This window comes from Hyla sarda, chromosome 8 (assembly GCF_029499605.1).
Source record: "Hyla sarda isolate aHylSar1 chromosome 8, aHylSar1.hap1, whole genome shotgun sequence".
NCBI lineage: Eukaryota > Metazoa > Chordata > Amphibia > Anura > Hylidae > Hyla > Hyla sarda.
Genome location: NC_079196.1, coordinates 11226567 through 11247020, shown reverse-complemented (window position 1 = coordinate 11247020; position 20454 = coordinate 11226567). Strand labels below are relative to the sequence as shown.

At 48.6% G+C, this 20454-nt stretch overlaps 2 protein-coding genes across 2 annotated transcripts in view; one reads left to right on the top strand and one right to left on the bottom strand.

The window, feature by feature from the left end:
- The first annotated feature begins 403 nt into the window (after positions 1-403).
- Positions 404-20454, top strand: part of SLC15A2 (solute carrier family 15 member 2) — a 56664-nt gene continuing 36613 nt past the window's right edge. Inside the window, 7 exon segments of the mRNA XM_056536547.1 lie at positions 404-1206; positions 12962-13049; positions 16725-16866; positions 18889-18981; positions 19101-19200; positions 19280-19370; positions 19695-19772. Of these exon segments, the coding sequence (XP_056392522.1) occupies positions 1102-1206; positions 12962-13049; positions 16725-16866; positions 18889-18981; positions 19101-19200; positions 19280-19370; positions 19695-19772 (697 nt within the window). The 5' untranslated portion in view covers positions 404-1101.
- HSPBAP1 (HSPB1 associated protein 1) overlaps positions 15800-20454 on the bottom strand; it is a 172608-nt gene continuing 167953 nt past the window's right edge. The window contains exon 7 of the mRNA XM_056536544.1: positions 15800-16308. Within this exon, the coding sequence (XP_056392519.1) occupies positions 16285-16308 (24 nt within the window). The 3' untranslated portion in view covers positions 15800-16284. The remainder of the gene's footprint in view (positions 16309-20454) is intronic.

The following is a 20454-nucleotide window of genomic DNA, read 5'->3' as shown; positions in this document are numbered from 1 at the left end:
ATCAGCCATGTCAGGAGGGGAGAGGTGACTGTAGGACAGGTGAATATAATCTATTGTTCTCTGTTATCAGCCATGTCAGGAAGGGAGAGGTGACTGTAGGACAGGTGAATACAATCTATTGTTCTCTGTTATCAGCCATGTCAGGAGGGGAGAGGTGACTGTAGGACAGGTGAATATATCTATTGTTCTCTGTTATCAGCCATGTCAGGAGGGGAGAGGTGACTGTAGGACAGGTGAATATATCTATTGTTCTCTGTTATCAGCCATGTCAGGAGGGGTGAGGTGACTGTAGGACAGGTGAATATATCTATTGTTCTCTGTTATCAGTCATGTCAGGAGGGGAGAGGTGACTGTAGGACAGGTAAATATAATCTATTGTTCTCTGTTATCCACTATGTCAGGAGGGGAGAGGTGACTGTAGGACAGGTGAATATATCTATTGTTCTCTGCTATCAGCCATGTAAGGAGGGGAGAGGTGACTGTAGGACAGGTGAATACAATCTATTGTTCTCTTTTATCAGCCATGTCACGAGGGGAGAGGTGACTGTAGGACAGGTGAATACAATCTATTCTCTGTTATCAGTCATGTCAGGAGGGGAGAGGTGACTGTAGGACAGGTGAATACAATCTATTCTCTGTTATCAGTCATGTCAGGAGAGGAGAGGTGACTGTAGGACAGGTGAATATAATCTATTGTTCTCTGTTATCAGCCATGTCAGGGGGGGAGAGGTGACTGTAGGACAGGTGAATACAATCTATTGTTCTCTGTTATCAACCATGTCAGGAGGGGAGAGGTGACTGTAGGACAGGTGAATACAATCTATTGTTCTCTGTTATCAGCCATGTCAGGAGAGGAGAGGTGACTGTAGGACCAGAGGGTTAATGGCAGGGTCAGAGAGCTCTCTTTTTGCAGAGAATAGATGATAGGGAAGGAAGGGTTAATCATACATAGCAGATGAGGTGCCTGGGGCTTGTATTGGGTGTCTGGTAAGGAAGGGTTAATGGTGCAGGATCCAGGAGGTGAGCTGCACCCATGAGGAGGAGGAGCGGGTCAGGGAGACCTGAGGATAAGGATTTGGGAGAGCGTTGCTCCGCAGCAGGATGTCTGTTCCCAGAGATGACCCATTCCTTGTCTCCCCCCCAGGACAGAAGTCCGGAGTGAAGGGGTTCTTCAGCAGAGATTCCATTCCCACCAAGAAAGTGCCGGTAAGTGATCATATGATCCCCAGAGAGTAGAGGAGCCTCAAAGAGTTAAACCATCACCAACCCGTACCCCCCCCCCCCAAGCTGTAACCCTAAGGAGGGATGGGCGCCCGCATCCCCAATCACTGCAGAAAATTTACCTTTTTTCTGTTTATAACAAATCTGCCAAGAACTGAGCACAAAGCATTATAGGATCCAACCTCTCAAGAATCCTATATCCTATACCCACATCACTGTATCCACTACTCCTGGGAATACCCACATCACTGTATACACTACTCCAGGGAATACCCACATCACTGTATACACTACTCCAGGGAATACCCACATCACTGTATCCACTACTCCAGGGAATACCCACATCACTGTATCCACTACTCCAGGGAGTACCCACATCACTGTATCCACTACTCCAGGGAGTACCCACATCACTGTATCCACTACTCCAGGGAATACCCACATCACTGTATCCACTACTCCAGGGAATACCCACATCACTGTATCCACTACTTCAGGGAATACCCACATCACTGTATACACTACTCCAGGGAGTACCCACATCACTGTATCCACTACTCCTGGGAGTACCCACATCACTGTATCCACTACTCCAGGGAGTACCCACATCACTGTATACACTACTCCAGGGAATACCCACATTACTGTATCCACTACTCCTGGGAATACCCACATTGCTGTATCCACTACTCCAGGGAGTACCCACATCACTGTATACACTACTCCAGGGAATACCCACATCACTGTATCCACTACTCCAGGGAGTACCCACATCACTGTATACACTACTCCAGGGAATACCCACATTACTGTATCCACTACTCCAGGGAATACCCACATTACTGTATCCACTACTTCAGGGAATACCCACATCACTGTATACACTACTCCAGGGAATACCCACATTACTGTATCCACTACTTCAGGGAATACCCACATCACTGTATACACTACTCCAGGGAATACCCACATCACTGTATACACTACTCCATGGAGTACCCACATCACTGTATACACTACTCCAGGGAATACCCACATCACTGTATCCACTACTCCAGGGAGTACCCACATCACTGTATCCACTACTCCAGGGAATACCCACATCACTGTATCCACTACTCCTGGGAATACCCACATTGCTGTATCCACTACTCCTGGGAGTACTCACATCACTGTATCCACTACTCCAGGGAAAACCCACATCACTGTATCCACTACTCCAGGGAATACCCACATCACTGTATCCACTACTCCAGGGAATACCCACATCACTGTATCCACTACTCCAGGGAATACCCACATCACTGTATCCACTACTCCAGGGAATACCCACATCACTGTATCCACTACTCCAGGGAGTACCCACATCACTGTATCCACTACTCCAGGGAATACCCACATCACTGTATACACTACTCCAGGGAGTACCCACATCACTATATCCACTACTCCAGGGAATACCCACATCACTGTATACACTACTCCAGGGAGTACCCACATCACTATATCCACTACTCCTGGGAATACCCACATCACTGTATCCACTACTCCAGGGAGTACCCACATCACTGTATCCACTACTCCAGGGAATACCCACATCACTGTATACACTACTCCAGGGAATACCCACATCACTGTATACACTACTCCAGGGAATACCCACATCACTGTATACACTACTCCAGGGAATACCCACATTGCTGTATCCACTACTCCTGGGAATACCCACATTGCTGTATCCACTACTCCAGGGAGTACCCACATCACTGTATACACTACTCCAGGGAATACCCACATCACTGTATCCACTACTCCAGGGAGTACCCACATCACTGTATACACTACTCCAGGGAATACCCACATTACTGTATCCACTACTCCAGGGAATACCCACATTACTGTATCCACTACTTCAGGGAATACCCACATCACTGTATACACTACTCCAGGGAATACCCACATTACTGTATCCACTACTTCAGGGAATACCCACATCACTGTATACACTACTCCAGGGAATACCCACATCACTGTATACACTACTCCATGGAGTACCCACATCACTGTATACACTACTCCAGGGAATACCCACATCACTGTATCCACTACTCCAGGGAGTACCCACATCACTGTATCCACTACTCCAGGGAATACCCACATCACTGTATCCACTACTCCTGGGAATACCCACATTGCTGTATCCACTACTCCTGGGAGTACTCACATCACTGTATCCACTACTCCAGGGAAAACCCACATCACTGTATCCACTACTCCAGGGAATACCCACATCACTGTATCCACTACTCCAGGGAATACCCACATCACTGTATCCACTACTCCAGGGAATACCCACATCACTGTATCCACTACTCCAGGGAATACCCACATCACTGTATCCACTACTCCAGGGAGTACCCACATCACTGTATCCACTACTCCAGGGAATACCCACATCACTGTATACACTACTCCAGGGAGTACCCACATCACTATATCCACTACTCCAGGGAATACCCACATCACTGTATACACTACTCCAGGGAGTACCCACATCACTATATCCACTACTCCTGGGAATACCCACATCACTGTATCCACTACTCCAGGGAGTACCCACATCACTGTATCCACTACTCCAGGGAATACCCACATCACTGTATACACTACTCCAGGGAATACCCACATCACTGTATACACTACTCCAGGGAATACCCACATCACTGTATACACTACTCCAGGGAATACCCACATCGCTGTATCCACTACTCCAGGGAATACCCACATCACTGTATCCACTACTCCAGGGAATACCCACATCACTGTATCCACTACTCCAGGGGATACCCACATCACTGTATCCACTACTCCAGGGAATACCCACATCACTGTATCCACTACTCCAGGGAATACCCACATCACTGTATCCACTACTCAAGGGAGTACCCACATCACTGTATCCACTACTCCAGGGAATACCCACATCACTGTATCCACTACTCCTGGGAATACCCACATCACTGTATCCACTACTCCAGGTAATACCCACATCACTATATCCACTACTCCTGGGAATACCCACATTGCTGTATCCACTACTCCTGGGAATACCCACATTGCTGTATCCACTACTCCTGAGAGTACCCACATCACTGTATCCACTACTCCTGGGAGTACCCACATCACTGTATCCACTACTCCTGAGAGTACCCACATCACTGTATCCACTACTCCAGGGAATACCCACTTCACTGTATCCACTACTCCAGGGAGTACCTACATCACTGTATCCACTACTCCAGGGAATACCCACATCACTATATCCACTACTCCTGGGAATACCCACATTGCTGTATCCACTACTCCTGAGAATACCCACATCACTGTATCCACTACTCCAGGGAGTACCCACATCACTGTATCCACTACTCCTGGGAATACCCACATCACTGTATCCACTACTACAGGGAATACCCACATCACTGTATCCACTACTCCAGGGAATACCCACATCACTGTATCCACTACTCCAGGGAATACCCACATCACTATATCCACTACTCCAGGGAGTACCCACATCACTGAATCCACTACTACAGGGAATACCCACATCACTGTATCCACTACTCCTGAGAATACCCACATCACTATATCCACTACTCCAGGGAGTACCCACATCACTGAATCCACTACTACAGGGAATACCCACATCACTGTATCCACTACTCCTGAGAATACCCACATCACTATATCCACTACTCCAGGGAATACCCACATCACTGTATCCACTACTCCTGGGAATACCCACATCACTGAATCCACTACTCCTGGGAATACCCACATTGCTGTATCCACTACTCCTGGGAATACCCACATCACTGTATCCACTACTCCTGGGAGTACCCACATCACTGTATCCACTACTCCAGGGAATACCCACATCACTGTATCCACTACTCCTGGGAATACCCACATCACTATATCCACTACTCCTGGGAATACCCACATCACTGTATCCACTACTCCTGGGAATACCCACATCACTGTATCCACTACTCCTGGGAATACCCACATTGCTGTATCCACTACTCCTGGGAATACCCACATTGCTGTATCCACTACTCCTGGGAATACCCACATTGCTGTATCCACTACTCCTGGGAATACCCCCATAACTGTATCCACTACACCTGGGAGTACCCACATCACTGTATCCACTACTCCAGGGAATACCCACATCACTGTATCCACTACTCCTGGGAATACTCCCATCACTGAATCCACTACTCCAGGGAATACCCACTTCACTGTATCCACTACTCCTGGGAATACCCACATTGCTGTATCCACTACTCCTGAGAGTACCCACATCACTGTATCCACTATTCTAGGGAATACCCACATCACCTTATCCACTACTCCTGAAAGTACCCACATCACTGTATCCACTACTCCAGGGAGTACCCACATCACTGTATCCACTACTCCAGGGAATACCCACATCACTGTATCCACTACTCCAGGGAATACCCACATCACTGTATCCACTACTCCTCGGAGTACCCACATCACTGTATCCACTACTCCTGGGAATACCCACATCACTGGATCCACTACTCCTGGGAATACCCACATCACTGTATCCACTACTCCTGGGAGTACCCACATCACTGTATCCACTACTCCTGGGAGTACCCACATCACTGTATCCACTACTCCTGAAAGTACCCACATCACTGTATCCACTACTCCTGGGAATACCCACATCACTGTATCCACTACTCCTGGGAGTACCTACATCACTGTATCCACTACTCCAGGGAATATCCACATCACTATATCCACTACTACAGGGAGTACCCACATCACTGTATCCACTACTCCAGGGAATACCCAAATCACTGTATCCACTACTCCTGGGAATACCCACATCACTGTATCCACTACTCAAGGGAATACCCACATCACTGTATCCACTACTCCTGGAAATACCCACATCACTGTATCCACTACTCCAGGGAATACCCACATCACTGTATCCACTACTCCAGGGAATACCCACATCACTGTATCCACTACTCCAGGGAATACCCACATCACTGTATCCACTACTCCTGAAAGTACCCACATCACTGTATCCACTACTCCAGGGAATACCCACATCACTGTATCCACTACTCCTGAAAGTACCCACATCACTGTATCCACTACTCCTGGGAGTACCCACATCACTGTATCCACTACTCCAGGGAATACCCACATCACTGTATCCACTACTCCTGAGAGTACCCACATCACTGTATCCACTACTCCAGGGAATACCCACATCACTGTATCCACTACTCCAGGGAATACCCACATCACTGTATCCACTACTCCTGGGAGTACCCACATCACTGTATCCACTACTCCAGGGAATACCCATATCACCGTATCCACTACTCAAGGGAATACCCACATCACTGTATCCACTACTCAAGGGAATACCCACATCACTGTATCCACTACTCCTGGGAATACCCACATCACTGTATCCACTACTCCTGAAAGTACCCACATCACTGTATCCACTACTCCAGGGAATACCCACATCACTGTATCCACTACTCCAGGGAATACCCACATCACTGTATCCACTACTCCAGGGAATACTCCCATCACTGTATCCACTACTCCAGGGAATACCCACATCACTGTATCCACTACTCCTGAAAGTACCCACATCACTGTATCCACTACTCCTGGGAATACCCACATCACTGTATCCACTACTCCAGGGAATACCCACATCACTGTATCCACTACTACAGGGAGTACCCACATCACTGTATCCACTACTCCAGGGAGTACCCACATCACTGTATCCACTACTCCAGGGAGTACCCACATCACTGTATCCACTACTCCAGGGAATACCTACATCACTGTATCCACTACTCCAGGGAATACCCACATCACCATATCCACTACTACAGGGAGTACCCACATCACTGTATCCACTACTCCAGGGAATACCCACATCACTGTATCCACTACTCAAGGGAATACCCACATCACTGTATCCACTACTCCTGGGAATACCCACATCACTGTATCCACTACTCCAGGGAATACCCACATCACTGTATCCACTACTCCAGGGAATACCCACATCACTGTATCCACTACTCCTGGGAATATTCACATCACTGTATCCACTACTCCTGGGAATATTCACATCACTGTATCCACTACTCCTGGGAATACCCACATCACTGTATCCACTACTCCAGGGAATACACACATCACTGTATCCACTACTCCAGGGAATACCCACATTGCTGTATCCACTACTCCTGAAAGTACCCACATCACTGTATCCACTACTCAAGGGAATACCCACATCACTGTATCCACTACTCCTGGGAATACCCACATCACTGTATCCACTACTCCAGGGAATACCCACATCACTGTATCCACTACTCCAGGGAATACCCACATCACTGTATCCACTACTCCTGGGAATACCCACATCACTGTATCCACTACTCCAGGGAATACCCACATCACTGTATCCACTACTCCAGGGAATACCCACATCACTGTATCCACTACTCCAGGGAATACCCACATTGCTGTATCCACTACTCCTGAAAGTACCCACATCACTGTATCCACTACTCCAGGGAATACCCACATCACTGTATCCACTACTCCTGAAAGTGCCCACATCACTGTATCCACTACTCCTGGGAATACCCACATCACTGTATCCACTACTCCTGGGAATACCCACATCACTGTATCCACTACTCCAGGGAATACCCACATCACTGTATCCACTACTCCAGGGAATACCCACATCACTGTATCCACTACTCCAGGGAATACCCACATCACTGTATCCACTACTCCTGAAAGTACCCACATCACTGTATCCACTACTCCAGTGAATACCCACATCACTGTATCCACTACTCCAGGGAATACCCACATCACTGTATCCACTACTCCTGAAAGTACCCACATCACTGTATCCACTACTCCTGGGAGTACCCACATCACTGTATCCACTACTCCAGGGAATACCCACATCACTGTATCCACTACTCCTGAGAGTACCCACATCACTGTATCCACTACTCCAGGGAATACCCACATCACTGTATCCACTACTCCAGGGAATACCCACATCACTGTATCCACTACTCCTGGGAGTACCCACATCACTGTATCCACTACTCCAGGGAATACCCACATCACTGTATCCACTACTCAAGGGAATACCCACATCACTGTATCCACTACTCCTGGGAATACCCACATCACTGTATCCACTACTCCTGGGAGTACCCACATCACTGTATCCACTACTCCTGGGAGTACCCACATCACTGTATCCACTACTCCTGAAAGTACCCACATCACTGCATCCACTACTCCTGGGAATACCCACATCCCTGTATCCACTACTCCTGGGAGTACCTACATCACTGTATCCACTACTCCAGGGAATACCCACATCACCATATCCACTACTACAGGGAGTACCCACATCACTGTATCCACTACTCCAGGGAATACCCACATCACTGTATCCACTACTTCTGGGAATACCCACATCACTGTATCCACTACTCAAGGGAATACCCACATCACTGTATCCACTACTCCTGGGAATACCCACATCACTGTATCCACTACTCCAGGGAATACCCACATCACTGTATCCACTACTCCTGGGAATACCCACATCACTGTATCCACTACTCCTGGGAATACCCACATCACTGTATCCACTACTCCAGGGAATACCCACATCACTGTATCCACTACTCCAGGGAATACCCACATCGCTGTATCCACTACTCCTGAAAGTACCCACATCACTGTATCCACTACTCCAGGGAGTACCCACATCACTGTATCCACTACTCCTGGGAGTACCAACATCACTGTATCCACTACTCCTGGGAATACCCACATCACTGTATCCACTACTCCTGAAAGTACCCACATCACTGTATCCACTACTCCAGGGAATACCCACATCACTGTATCCACTACTCCAGGGAATACCCACATCACTGTATCCACTACTCCTGAAAGTACCCACATCACTGTATCCACTACTCCAGGGAATACCCACATCACTGTATCCACTACTCCAGGGAATACCCACATCACTGTATCCACTACTCCTGGGAGTACCCACATCACTGTATCCACTACTCCAGGGAATACCTACATCACTGTATCCACTACTCAAGGGAATACCCACATCACTGTATCCACTACTCCTGGGAATACCCACATCACTGTATCCACTACTCCAGGGAATACCCACATCACTGTATCCACTACTCCAGGGAATACCCACATCACTGTATCCACTACTCCTGGGAGTACCCACATCACTGTATCCACTACTCCAGGGAATACCCACATCACTGTATCCACTACTCCAGGGAATACCCACATCACTGTATCCACTACTCCAGGGAATACCCATATCACTGTATCCACTACTCCGGGGAATACTCCCATCACTGTATCCACTACTCCAGGGAACACCCACATCACTGTATCCACTACTCCTGGGAGTACCCACATCACTGTATCCACTACTCCTGGGAGTACCCACATCACTGTATCCACTACTCCAGGGAATACCCACATCACTGTATCCACTACTCCAGGGAATACCCACATCACTGTATCCACTACTCCAGGGAATACCCACATCACTGTATCCACTACTCCTGGGAGTACCCACATGACTATATCCACTACTCCTGGGAGTACCCACATCACTGTATCCACTACTCCTGGGAGTACCCACATCACTGTATCCACTACTCCTGGGAGTACCCACATCACTGTATCCACTACTCCTGGGAATACCCACATCACTGTATCCACTACTCCTGGGAGTACCCACATCACTGTATCCACTACTCCAGGGAATACCCACATCACTGTATCCACTACTCCAGGGAATACCCACATCACTGTATCCACTACTCCAGGGAGTACCCACATCACTGTATCCACTTCTCCTGGGAGTACCCACATCACTGTATCCACTTCTCCTGGGAGTACCCACATCACTGTATCCACTACTCCAGGGAATACCCACATCACTGTATCCACTACTCCAGGGAATACTCCCATCACTGTATCCACTACTCCAGGGAATACCCACATCACTGTATCCACTACTCCAGGGAATACCCACATCACTGTATCCACTACTCCTGGGAATACCCACATCACTGTATCCACTACTCCAGGGAGTACCCACATCACTGTATCCACTACTCCAGGGAGTACCCACATCACTGTATCCACTACTCCAGGGAGTACCCACATCACTGTATCCACTACTCCAGGGAATACTCACATCACTGTATCCACTACTCCTGGGAATACCCACATCACTGTATCCACTACTCCTGGGAATACCCACATCACTGTATCCACTACTCCAGGGAATACCCACAGCACTGTATCCACTACTCCAGGGAATACCCACATCACTGTATCCACTACTCCAGGGAATACCCACATCACTGTATCCACTACTCCTGTGAATACCCACATCACTGTATCCACTACTCCAGGGAGTACCCACATCACTGTATCCACTACTCCAGGGAATACCCACATCACTGTATCCACTACTCCAGGGAATACTCACACCACTGTATCCACTACTCCTGGGAATACCCACATTGCTGTATCCACTACTCCAGGGAGTACCCACATCACTGTATCCACTACTACAGGGAATACCCACATTGCTGTATCCACTACTCCTGGGAGTACCCACATCACTGTATCCACTACTCCAGGGAATACTCACACCACTGTATCCACTACTCCTGGGAATACCCACATCACTGTATCCACTACTCCAGGGAATACCCACATCACTGTATCCACTACTCCAGGGAGTACCCACATCACTGTATCCACTACTCCAGGGAGTACCCACATCACTGTATCCACTACTCCAGGGAATACCCACAGCACTGTATCCACTACTCCAGGGAATACCCACATCACTGTATCCACTACTCCAGGGAATACCCACATCACTGTATCCACTACTCCTGGGAATACCCACATCACTGTATCCACTACTCCAGGGAATACCCACATCACTGTATCCACTACTCCAGGGAATACTCACACCACTGTATCCACTACTCCTGGGAATACCCACATTGCTGTATCCACTACTCCTGGGAATACCCACATTGCTGTATCCACTACTCCAGGGAATACCCACATTGCTGTATCCACTACTCCTGGGAGTACCCACATCACTGTATCCACTACTCCAGGGAATACCCACATCACTGTATCCACTACTCCTGGGAGTACCCACATCACTGTATCCACTACTCCTGGGAGTACCCACATCACTGTATCCACTACTCCAGGGAGTACCCACATCACTGTATCCACTACTCCTGGGAATACCCACATCACTGTATCCACTACTCCAGGGAGTACCCACATCCCTGTATCCACTACTCCTGGGAATACCCACATCACTGTATCCACTACTCCAGGGAATACCCACATCACTGTATCCACTACTCCTGGGAGTACCCACATCACTGTATTCACTACTCCTGGGAATACCCACATCACTGTATCCACTACTCCTGGGAATACCCACATCACTGTATCCACTACTCCTGGGAATACCCACATCACTGTATCCACTACTCCTGGGAATACCCACATCACTGTATCCACTACTCCTGGGAATACCCACATCACTGTATTCACTACTCCTGGGAATACCCACATCACTGTATACACTACTCCTGGGAGTACCCACATCACTGTATACACTACTCCTGGGAATACCCACATCACTGTATCCACTACTCCTGGGAATACCCACATCACTGTATCCACTACTCCTGGGAATACCCACATTGCTGTATCCACTACTCCTGAGAATACCCACATCACTATATCCACTACTCCAGGGAATACCCACATCACTGTATCCACTACTCCAGGGAATACCCACATCACTGTATACACTACTCCTGAGAATACCCACATCACTGTATCCACTACTCCAGGGAATACCCAAATTGCTGTATCCACTACTCCTGGGAATACCCACATCACTGTATCCACTACTCCTGGGAGTACCCACATCACTGTATACACTACTCCTGGGAGTACCCACATCACTGTATCCACTACTCCTGGGAGTACCCACATCACTGTATACACTACTCCTGGGAGTACCCACATCACTGTATCCACTACTCCTGGGAGTACCCACATCACTGTATACACTACTCCTGGGAGTACCCACATCACTGTATCCACTACTCCTGGGAATACCCACATCACTATATCCACTACTCCTGGGAATACCCACATTACTGTATCCACTACTCCAGGGAGTACCCACATCACTGTATCCACTACTCCTGGGAATACCCACATGACTGTATCTACTACTCCAGGGAATACTCCCATCACTGTATCCACTACTCCTGGGAATACCCACATTACTGTATCCACTACTCCAGGGAGTACCCACATCACTGTATCCACTACTCCTGGGAATACCCACATGACTGTATCTACTACTCCAGGGAATACTCCCATCACTGTATCCACTACTCCTGGGAGTACCCACATCACTGTATCCACTACTCCTGGGAATACCCACATCACTGTATCCACTACTTACACTTGTTATTTTTCTTTTTTGCAGACAATATGTGGAACCAACTACCCCCTGAGTATCATGTTCATCATCGTCAACGAATTCTGCGAACGATTCTCGTATTATGGCATGAAAGGTGAGTGTCTGCGCTGCACGGCGCCCCTGACCCCCAGGTCACCCCACCCCCTTAGGTTATTACCCTGTAATGGGACAGGACAGACGTCTGTATGGAACAAGTCCAAAGTGCCGAGTATCAGGAGATTATATCAGCCGCAGTCCTGACCTTGGATCATTATCTTTTATTGGGTCTTTATTGGCTATAAAATCAGTGACGCTGATGATAGAACATTTTAGATTAGCGTCTCCCAACCAGGGGGCCTCCAGCTGTTGCAAAACTACACCTCCGGGCACGCTGGGAGGTGTAGTTTTGCAACAGCTGGAGGCACACTGATTGGGAAACACTGGTTTAGATAAATAGCACTCCATGGGCATCCTCGTAGAGATATGCTCCAATTGGACACCAGGGGGCGCCCCAGTGGAGGCAACTCAAAAACTACACAGAAACTCCCCCCCCCCATTTAACATGGTTTGTCCCGCTCCTATAGATGTGCTTCAGAGGCGCTTCTGCCAGATATTATATGTCATCTCCTTAACCCCTGCAGCGTATACGACACAATGGGGGAGTGGCCATCATATTTTCGGTATGTAGGTTAATAACTGCGCTGGTCACGGGAACACAACGCGCCCGCCATAAATATAGTTTCCTTCTAGAGGGAAAAAAAAAGTTCTGCAACTTTTTCGGTACACTTAGTGCTTCAATTTCAGAAATGTCTTCAAGATCTCTGCTTGCTGTCAGTGATTGAGAAATGGGAAACCTGGTCCTGACTTAGAGTGGGGTTATCGCAATATTAAAATGTACCCCTGATACATTGTAACAAACCATCACCACAGTAAGCCAACCGGTGCACCGAGCATCTGACTGGACTGTCCCGGTATCTTATCTGTGTACAGTACCACCTGCACCAGAGACACTAAATTGTAAAACTACTTTTAAAGGGACAGTGACCAACTCCTGACTCATCACTTATAATATGTCATATATTTCTCCATGTTGGCAGTGATGTTCTGGGTCAGTGCAGAGATGTTCTGGGTCGGTGCAGCGATGTTCTGGGTCGGTGCAGCGATGTTCTGGGTCGGTGTAGTGATGTTCTGGGTCGGTGCAGAGATGTTCTGGGTCGGTGCAGAGATGTTCTGGGTCGGTGTAGAGATGTTCTGGGTCGGTGCAGTGATGTTCTGGGTCGGTGCAGAGATGTTCTGGGCCGGTGCAGCGATGTTCTGGGTCGGTGCAGCGATGTTCTGGGTCGGTGCAGCGATGTTCTGGGTCGGTGCAGCGATGTTCTGGGTCGGTGCAGCGATGTTCTGGGTCGGTGTAGAGATGTTCTGGGCCGGTGCAGTGATGTTCTGGGTCGGTGCAGAGATGTTCTGGGCCGGTGCAGCGATGTTCTGGGTCGGTGCAGAGATGTTCTGGGTCAGTGCAGTGATGTTCTGGGTCGGTGCAGTGATGTTCTGGGTCGGTGCAGTGATGTTCTGGGTCGGTGCAGTGATGTTCTGGGTCGGTGCAGTGATGTTCTGGGTCGGTGCAGTGATGTTCTGGGTCGGTGCAGTGATGTTCTGGGTCGGTGCAGTGATGTTATGGGTCGGTGTAGTGATGTTCTGGGTCGGTGCAGTGATGTTCTGGGTCGGTGCAGTGATGTTCTGGGTCGGTGTAGTGATGTTCTGGGTTGGTGCAGTGATGTTCTGGGTCGGTGTAGTGATGTTCTGGGTCGGTGCAGAGATGTTCTGGGTCGGTGCAGTGATGTTCTGGGTCGGTGCAGCGATGTTCTGGGTCGGTGCAGCGATGTTCTGGGTCGGTGCAGTGATGTTCTGGGTCGGTGTGGTGATGTTCTAGGTTAGGTCAGTGATGTTCTGTGTTCGTGCTGTGATGTCCTGGCTTAGTGCTGTGATGTTCTGGATTAGTGCTGCGATGTTCTAGGTTTGTGCAGTGATGTTCTAGGTTAGTGCTGCGATGTTCTAGGTTAGTGCTGCGATGTTCTAGGTTAATATTGTGATGTTCTAGGTTTGTGATGTTCTGGGTTAGTGCAGTGATGTTCTAGATTAGTGCAGTGATGTTCTGGATTAGTGCTGCGATGTTCTAGGTTAGTGCAGTGATGTTCTAGGTTAATGCTGTGATGTTCAGGTTTAGTGCAGTGATGTTCTAGGTTAGTGTTGCTATGTTCTAGGTTAGCACTGTGATGTTCTAGGTTAGTGCAGTTGTGTTCTAGGTTGGTGCTGCGATGTTCTAGGTTAATGCTATGATGTTATAGGTTAGTGCAGTGATGTTCTAGGTTAGTGCAGTGATGTTCTGTGTTAGTGCAGTGATGTTCTAGGTTAATGCTGTGATGTTCTGGGTTGGTGTGGTGATGTTCTAGGTTAATGCTGTGATGTTCAGGCTTAGTGCAGTGATGTTCTAGGATAATGCAGTTATGTTCTAGGTTAGTGCTGTGATGTTCTAGGTTAATGTTGTGATGTTCAGGCTTAGTGCATTGATGTTCTAGGATAATGCAGTTATGTTCTGGGTTAGTGCAGTGATGTTCTAGGTTAATGCTGTGATGTTCTGGGTTAATGCTGTGATGTTCTGGGTTAATGCTGTGATGTTCTAGGTTAATGCTGTGATGTTCTAGGTTAGTGCAGTGATGTTCTAGGCTAGTGCAGCGATGTTCTAGGTTAATGCAGTGATGTTCTGGGTTAGTGCTGCAATGTTCTAGGTTGGTGCAGTGATGTTCTAGGTTAGTGCAGTGATGTTCTAGGTTAATGCTGTGGTGTTCTGGGTTAGCGCAGTGATGTTCTGGGTTAGCGCAGTGATGTTCTGGGTTAGTGCAGTGATGTTCTAGGTTAATGCTGTGATGTTTTGGGTTAGTGCAGTGATGTTCTATGTTAGTGCAGTGATGTTCTAGGTTAGTGCAGTGATGTTCTAGGTTAGCGCAGTGATGTTCTAGGTTAATGCTGTTATGTTCTAGGTTAGTGCAGTGGTGTTCTAGGTTAGTGCTGTGATGTTCAGGCTTAGTGCAGTGATGTTCTGGGTTAGTGCAGTGATGTTCTAGGTTAATGCTGTGATGTTCTGGGTTGGTGTGGTGATGTTCTGTGTTGAAGTGATGATGTTTTGTCTCCTGACATTCTATGTTGCTGCAGACCTGGACGTGACCGCCATACCGTCCTCATACATATATACCGCACTCTTTGGCTGCTCCGGCGATTTCTTTGACGTTCCCCCCGATCCGTCCGCAGGTTCCATCACATCTGCCGAGCTCCAGAGCAGAGTCATTACCGCTGGATCATTTCCCAGATTCTTCGCTCCCCTGATAAAATAAATTAGAACAAATGTAACAAACAAAACAACAGTGTTATCTGCTGAGATACAAGGAGAGGGGCAATCCCAGAATCCTCCAGGGCGGGGGAGAGATCAGATGACCGGTCTCCATAGACCTCATCTGGGAGCCGTATGGGATCTGTACGGAGTCTGGATGTAGTCGGGAACCTTCTCAGTGAGATCTAGAGAATTGGGGGAAATGTGAACACAAAGTTGCAGAACTTTTCATGATTGAGCTTTAGGGGCCCCTGAGGATTCTATAGGGTCCATGGTAAGAAGGGCCCCAGCTCAGGTGCAGAACCAAAAAGGGGTCCCTCCTGCCCCCTGGTGACTCCTCCATGTTGTAATTTTAGGGGCTCCTCTAGGGTCGTCCGCTCACCCGCCTGTCTTTTTTCTCTTTTCCAGCCGTCCTTACTCTGTATTTCGTGAATTATCTGAAATGGGACGACAACCTGTCCACCACCGTCTACCACGCCTTCTCCGGCCTCTGCTACTTCACCCCCATTTTGGGAGCCCCCATTGCTGATGCCTGGCTGGGAAAATTTCAGTAAGTCTTTTCCTGATTTCCCTTCTCTTTGTATTTGTGGTGCGAGGAGCAGCCGCCATCACCAGGGCCGGGCGCACTGAGGGCCCCAACATTGATCCATGGATGTTCCACTGACTGAATCTGGGGGGGCAGGGTCCGTCCCTGGAGTGTATTGCGTTATGTCCCGGACTATGGGGGAGATTTATCAAAAACTGTCCAGAGGAAAAGTTGTCCAGTTGCCCATAGCAACCAATCAGATCACTGCTTTCATTTTGCAGAGGCCTTGTTAAAAGTGAAAGCAGCGATCTGATTGGTTGCTATGGGCAACTGGGCAACTTTTCCTCTGGACAGGTTTTGAGAAATCTCCCCCTATATGGGGGGATCCCGGAGTATAAAGCCCATCTAAGTAGGACTTTTAGGACCTCTGAACGTTACGTAACTGAACCTGGTGGTCTTTTTTGCTGTGTTTGTGGATATACGATCAGTTTGATCAGTGTTTCCCAACCAGGGGGTAAAAAATTTTGCGGTAAAAATCAGCAGGTCACCCCCGCAAAAAACAAGTCACCACCTGGTTCCATAGACAGTAAAATAAAAATGTCATAAAATAGACACTTATCCCCTATCCTGTGCGCCTTGGAGTACCCCTTTAACTTTGTAGTTAAAAAAAAAATGTTACCCTTGGGTCAAAACGATTTTTGCCGATATTTTAAAGGGGCACTCCGCTGCTCCCTGCAGCACCTGGCGTCTTGAATTGTATTTTCTAAATGCTGGGTATGGGCAGCGATGGTCGTGATGTCATGCCACGCCCTCCTCGTGACATCATGTCACGCCACACCCCCTCCATTCATGTCTATGGGAGGGGGCGTTGCCACGCCCCCTCCCATAGACATGAATGGAGGGGGTGTGTAGCGTGACATCATGACCACCTTCGCCCCCCACCCAGTGTGCAGAAAATACAATTCAGAACGCCGGGAGCTGCAAGGAGCGGAGTACCCCTTTAATTAAAGTATCTTTTTAACCCAAGGGTAACACTTCATTTTTATAGCAAAGGTAAAGGGGTACTCCAAGGAGCACAGGATAGGGCATAAGTGTCTGATCTCGAGGGGTCATGACCACTGTGTTCCCCCACAATCTCCAGTATGGGGCTCGGTTACTCACCGGTCCCCTGAGCACTCTGGCCCCTCCTATGGACACGAGCATTAGTGATGGGCCGATCAGCCAATCAGTGGCTGAGATGGGATCCCAGTGATTGGCTGGGGGGCTCGTCTTGGATGGTTGGGCCCAGAGTGCTCAGCAGTATGGGAAGTTGAGCGTTGAGAGCAGGGGTCAAGTCCTGGGAAAAAAGTGCAGGAACTCACCCAAGATTTCCACTCAAGGGCCGATCCTGCAGAACTACTATTAATGGGAACTGTGTTCCTGCTGTGGAAAAAGTGCAGGAACTCCGTTCCCATGCGTTCCTGCAGGACTTGAGAGCCAGGCCTGGACAGATCAGACACCCTGTAACCAGATCCTTACTCCTTATACTGTGGAGAGAGAATATGTTTTGTCCCCCCGGAGGACCCTTTAAGAGCATAACAGCTAATCCAATCCCCCCTAAAAAAAAATCATATATATATTTTTTTTTTCAAAGCAACAAACTTTGTTTTTAGTTTCACATTACATTTTATTCCAAAACGAAAAGTACAACAAGCCCAACATAAAACAAGCCCTCATACATCTCCACAGGAAGTTGTGTAGTCTTCCAAGTCTGACCACAGTGCTCTCTGCTGCCACTTCTGTCCGTGTCAGGAACTGTCCAAAGCAGGTGAGGTTTCCTATATAGACAGTTCCTGACATGGACAGAGGTGGCAGCAGAGAGCACTGTGGTCAGACTGGGAAGAACTACACAACTTCCTGTGGAGCATACAGCAGCTGATAAGTACTGGAAGGATTAAGATTTTTAAAGAAAAGTAGTTTACAAATCTTCATATCTTTATGGCACCAGTTGATTTGAAAACCTTTAAGGCTTTTTCGCATGATTTATTGTTGTTTTTTTTATTTCAGCACCATATTCTGGCTCTCCATTCTGTACGTCATAGGTCATGTGATTAAATCAGTGGGCGCCATTCCTACAGTGGGGAGCACGGAACTACACGTGTAAGTACAAACGTCACCATCGCTTCTGGCCTCGTGGGGTCCACATTGTAATGGTCGCCCATAGGTGACCACATTCCACCCCAGATCTATGGGCTTTAACCCCCACCTGGTTCCCACAGGGCGCTGTCTATGATCGGGCTGATCGCCATCGCCTTCGGTACCGGGGGCATTAAGCCGTGCGTCTCGGCCTTCGGAGGTGACCAGTTCAATGAAGAACACGTAAGATATTATTTTACTTTTTTGCTTTTTTTATTTCCTTGTGAGTCGTTTCTTACAGAGTTTGTGGATAATTTTTTAGGTACAAGAACGAGCGCGGTTCTTCTCCATCTTCTACGTGTCCATTAACGCCGGGAGTCTCATCTCCACCTTTGTGACCCCTGTGCTCCGAGGTTGGTAGCTCTGCGACTAAATCTTAGGACCTCCCCCTGTGACCCCCAGTGACCTCCCCCTGTGACCCCCAATGACCTCCCCCTGTGACCCCCAATGACCTCCCCCTGTGACCCCCAATGACCCCCCCTGTGACCCCCAATGACCTCCCCCTGTGACCCCCAATGACCTCCCCCTGTGACCCCCAATGACCTCCCCCTGTGACCCCCAATGACCTCCCCCTGTGACCCCCAATGACTCCCCCTGTCACCCCCAATGACCCCCCCTGTGACCCCCAATGACCCAGACAAGGGCGCCAATCACTGATTCTGCTCTTCTATTTGCAGGAGATGTCCAGTGTTTCGGGACGGATTGTTATGCGTTGGCGTTTGGTGTTCCGGCTGCATTAATGTTCTTTGCGCTCAGTAAGTACCAACCATTACAGCAATGTTTCCCAACCAGTGTGCCAACGGCTGTTCGGCATGCTGGGATTTGTAGTTTTATGACAGCTGGAAGCACCCTGCTAGGTAAACACTGTTCTGGATAAATAGCAGCGCCCTGTCTGCAACATGGTACAGGGGGCAGTGCTGACCACCAATCAACCGCTGACCCCCTGCATGATCATATGATCACTGGAGAAACATAAAGCATTGCCTGGCACTCCATGGGCATCCTCATAGAGCCCGCTCCACATTACCTGCCACTCCATGGGCATCCTCATAGAGCCCGCTCCACATTACCTGCCACTTCATGGGCATCCTCATAGAGCCCGCTCCACATTGCCTGGCACTCCATGGGCATCCTCATAGAGCCCGCTCCACATTACCTGCCACTCCATAGGCATCCTCATAGAGCCCGCTCCACATTACCTGGCACTCCATGGGCATCCTCATAGAGCCCGCTCCACATTACCTGGCACTCCATGGGCATCCTCATAGAGCCCGCTCCACATTACCTGCCACTCCATGGGCATCCTCATAGAGCCCGCTCCACATTACCTGCCACTCCATGGGCATCCTCATAGAGCCCGCTCCACATTGCCTGGCACTCTGTGGGCATCCTCATAGAGCCCGCTCCACATTACCTGCCACTCCATAGGCATCCTCA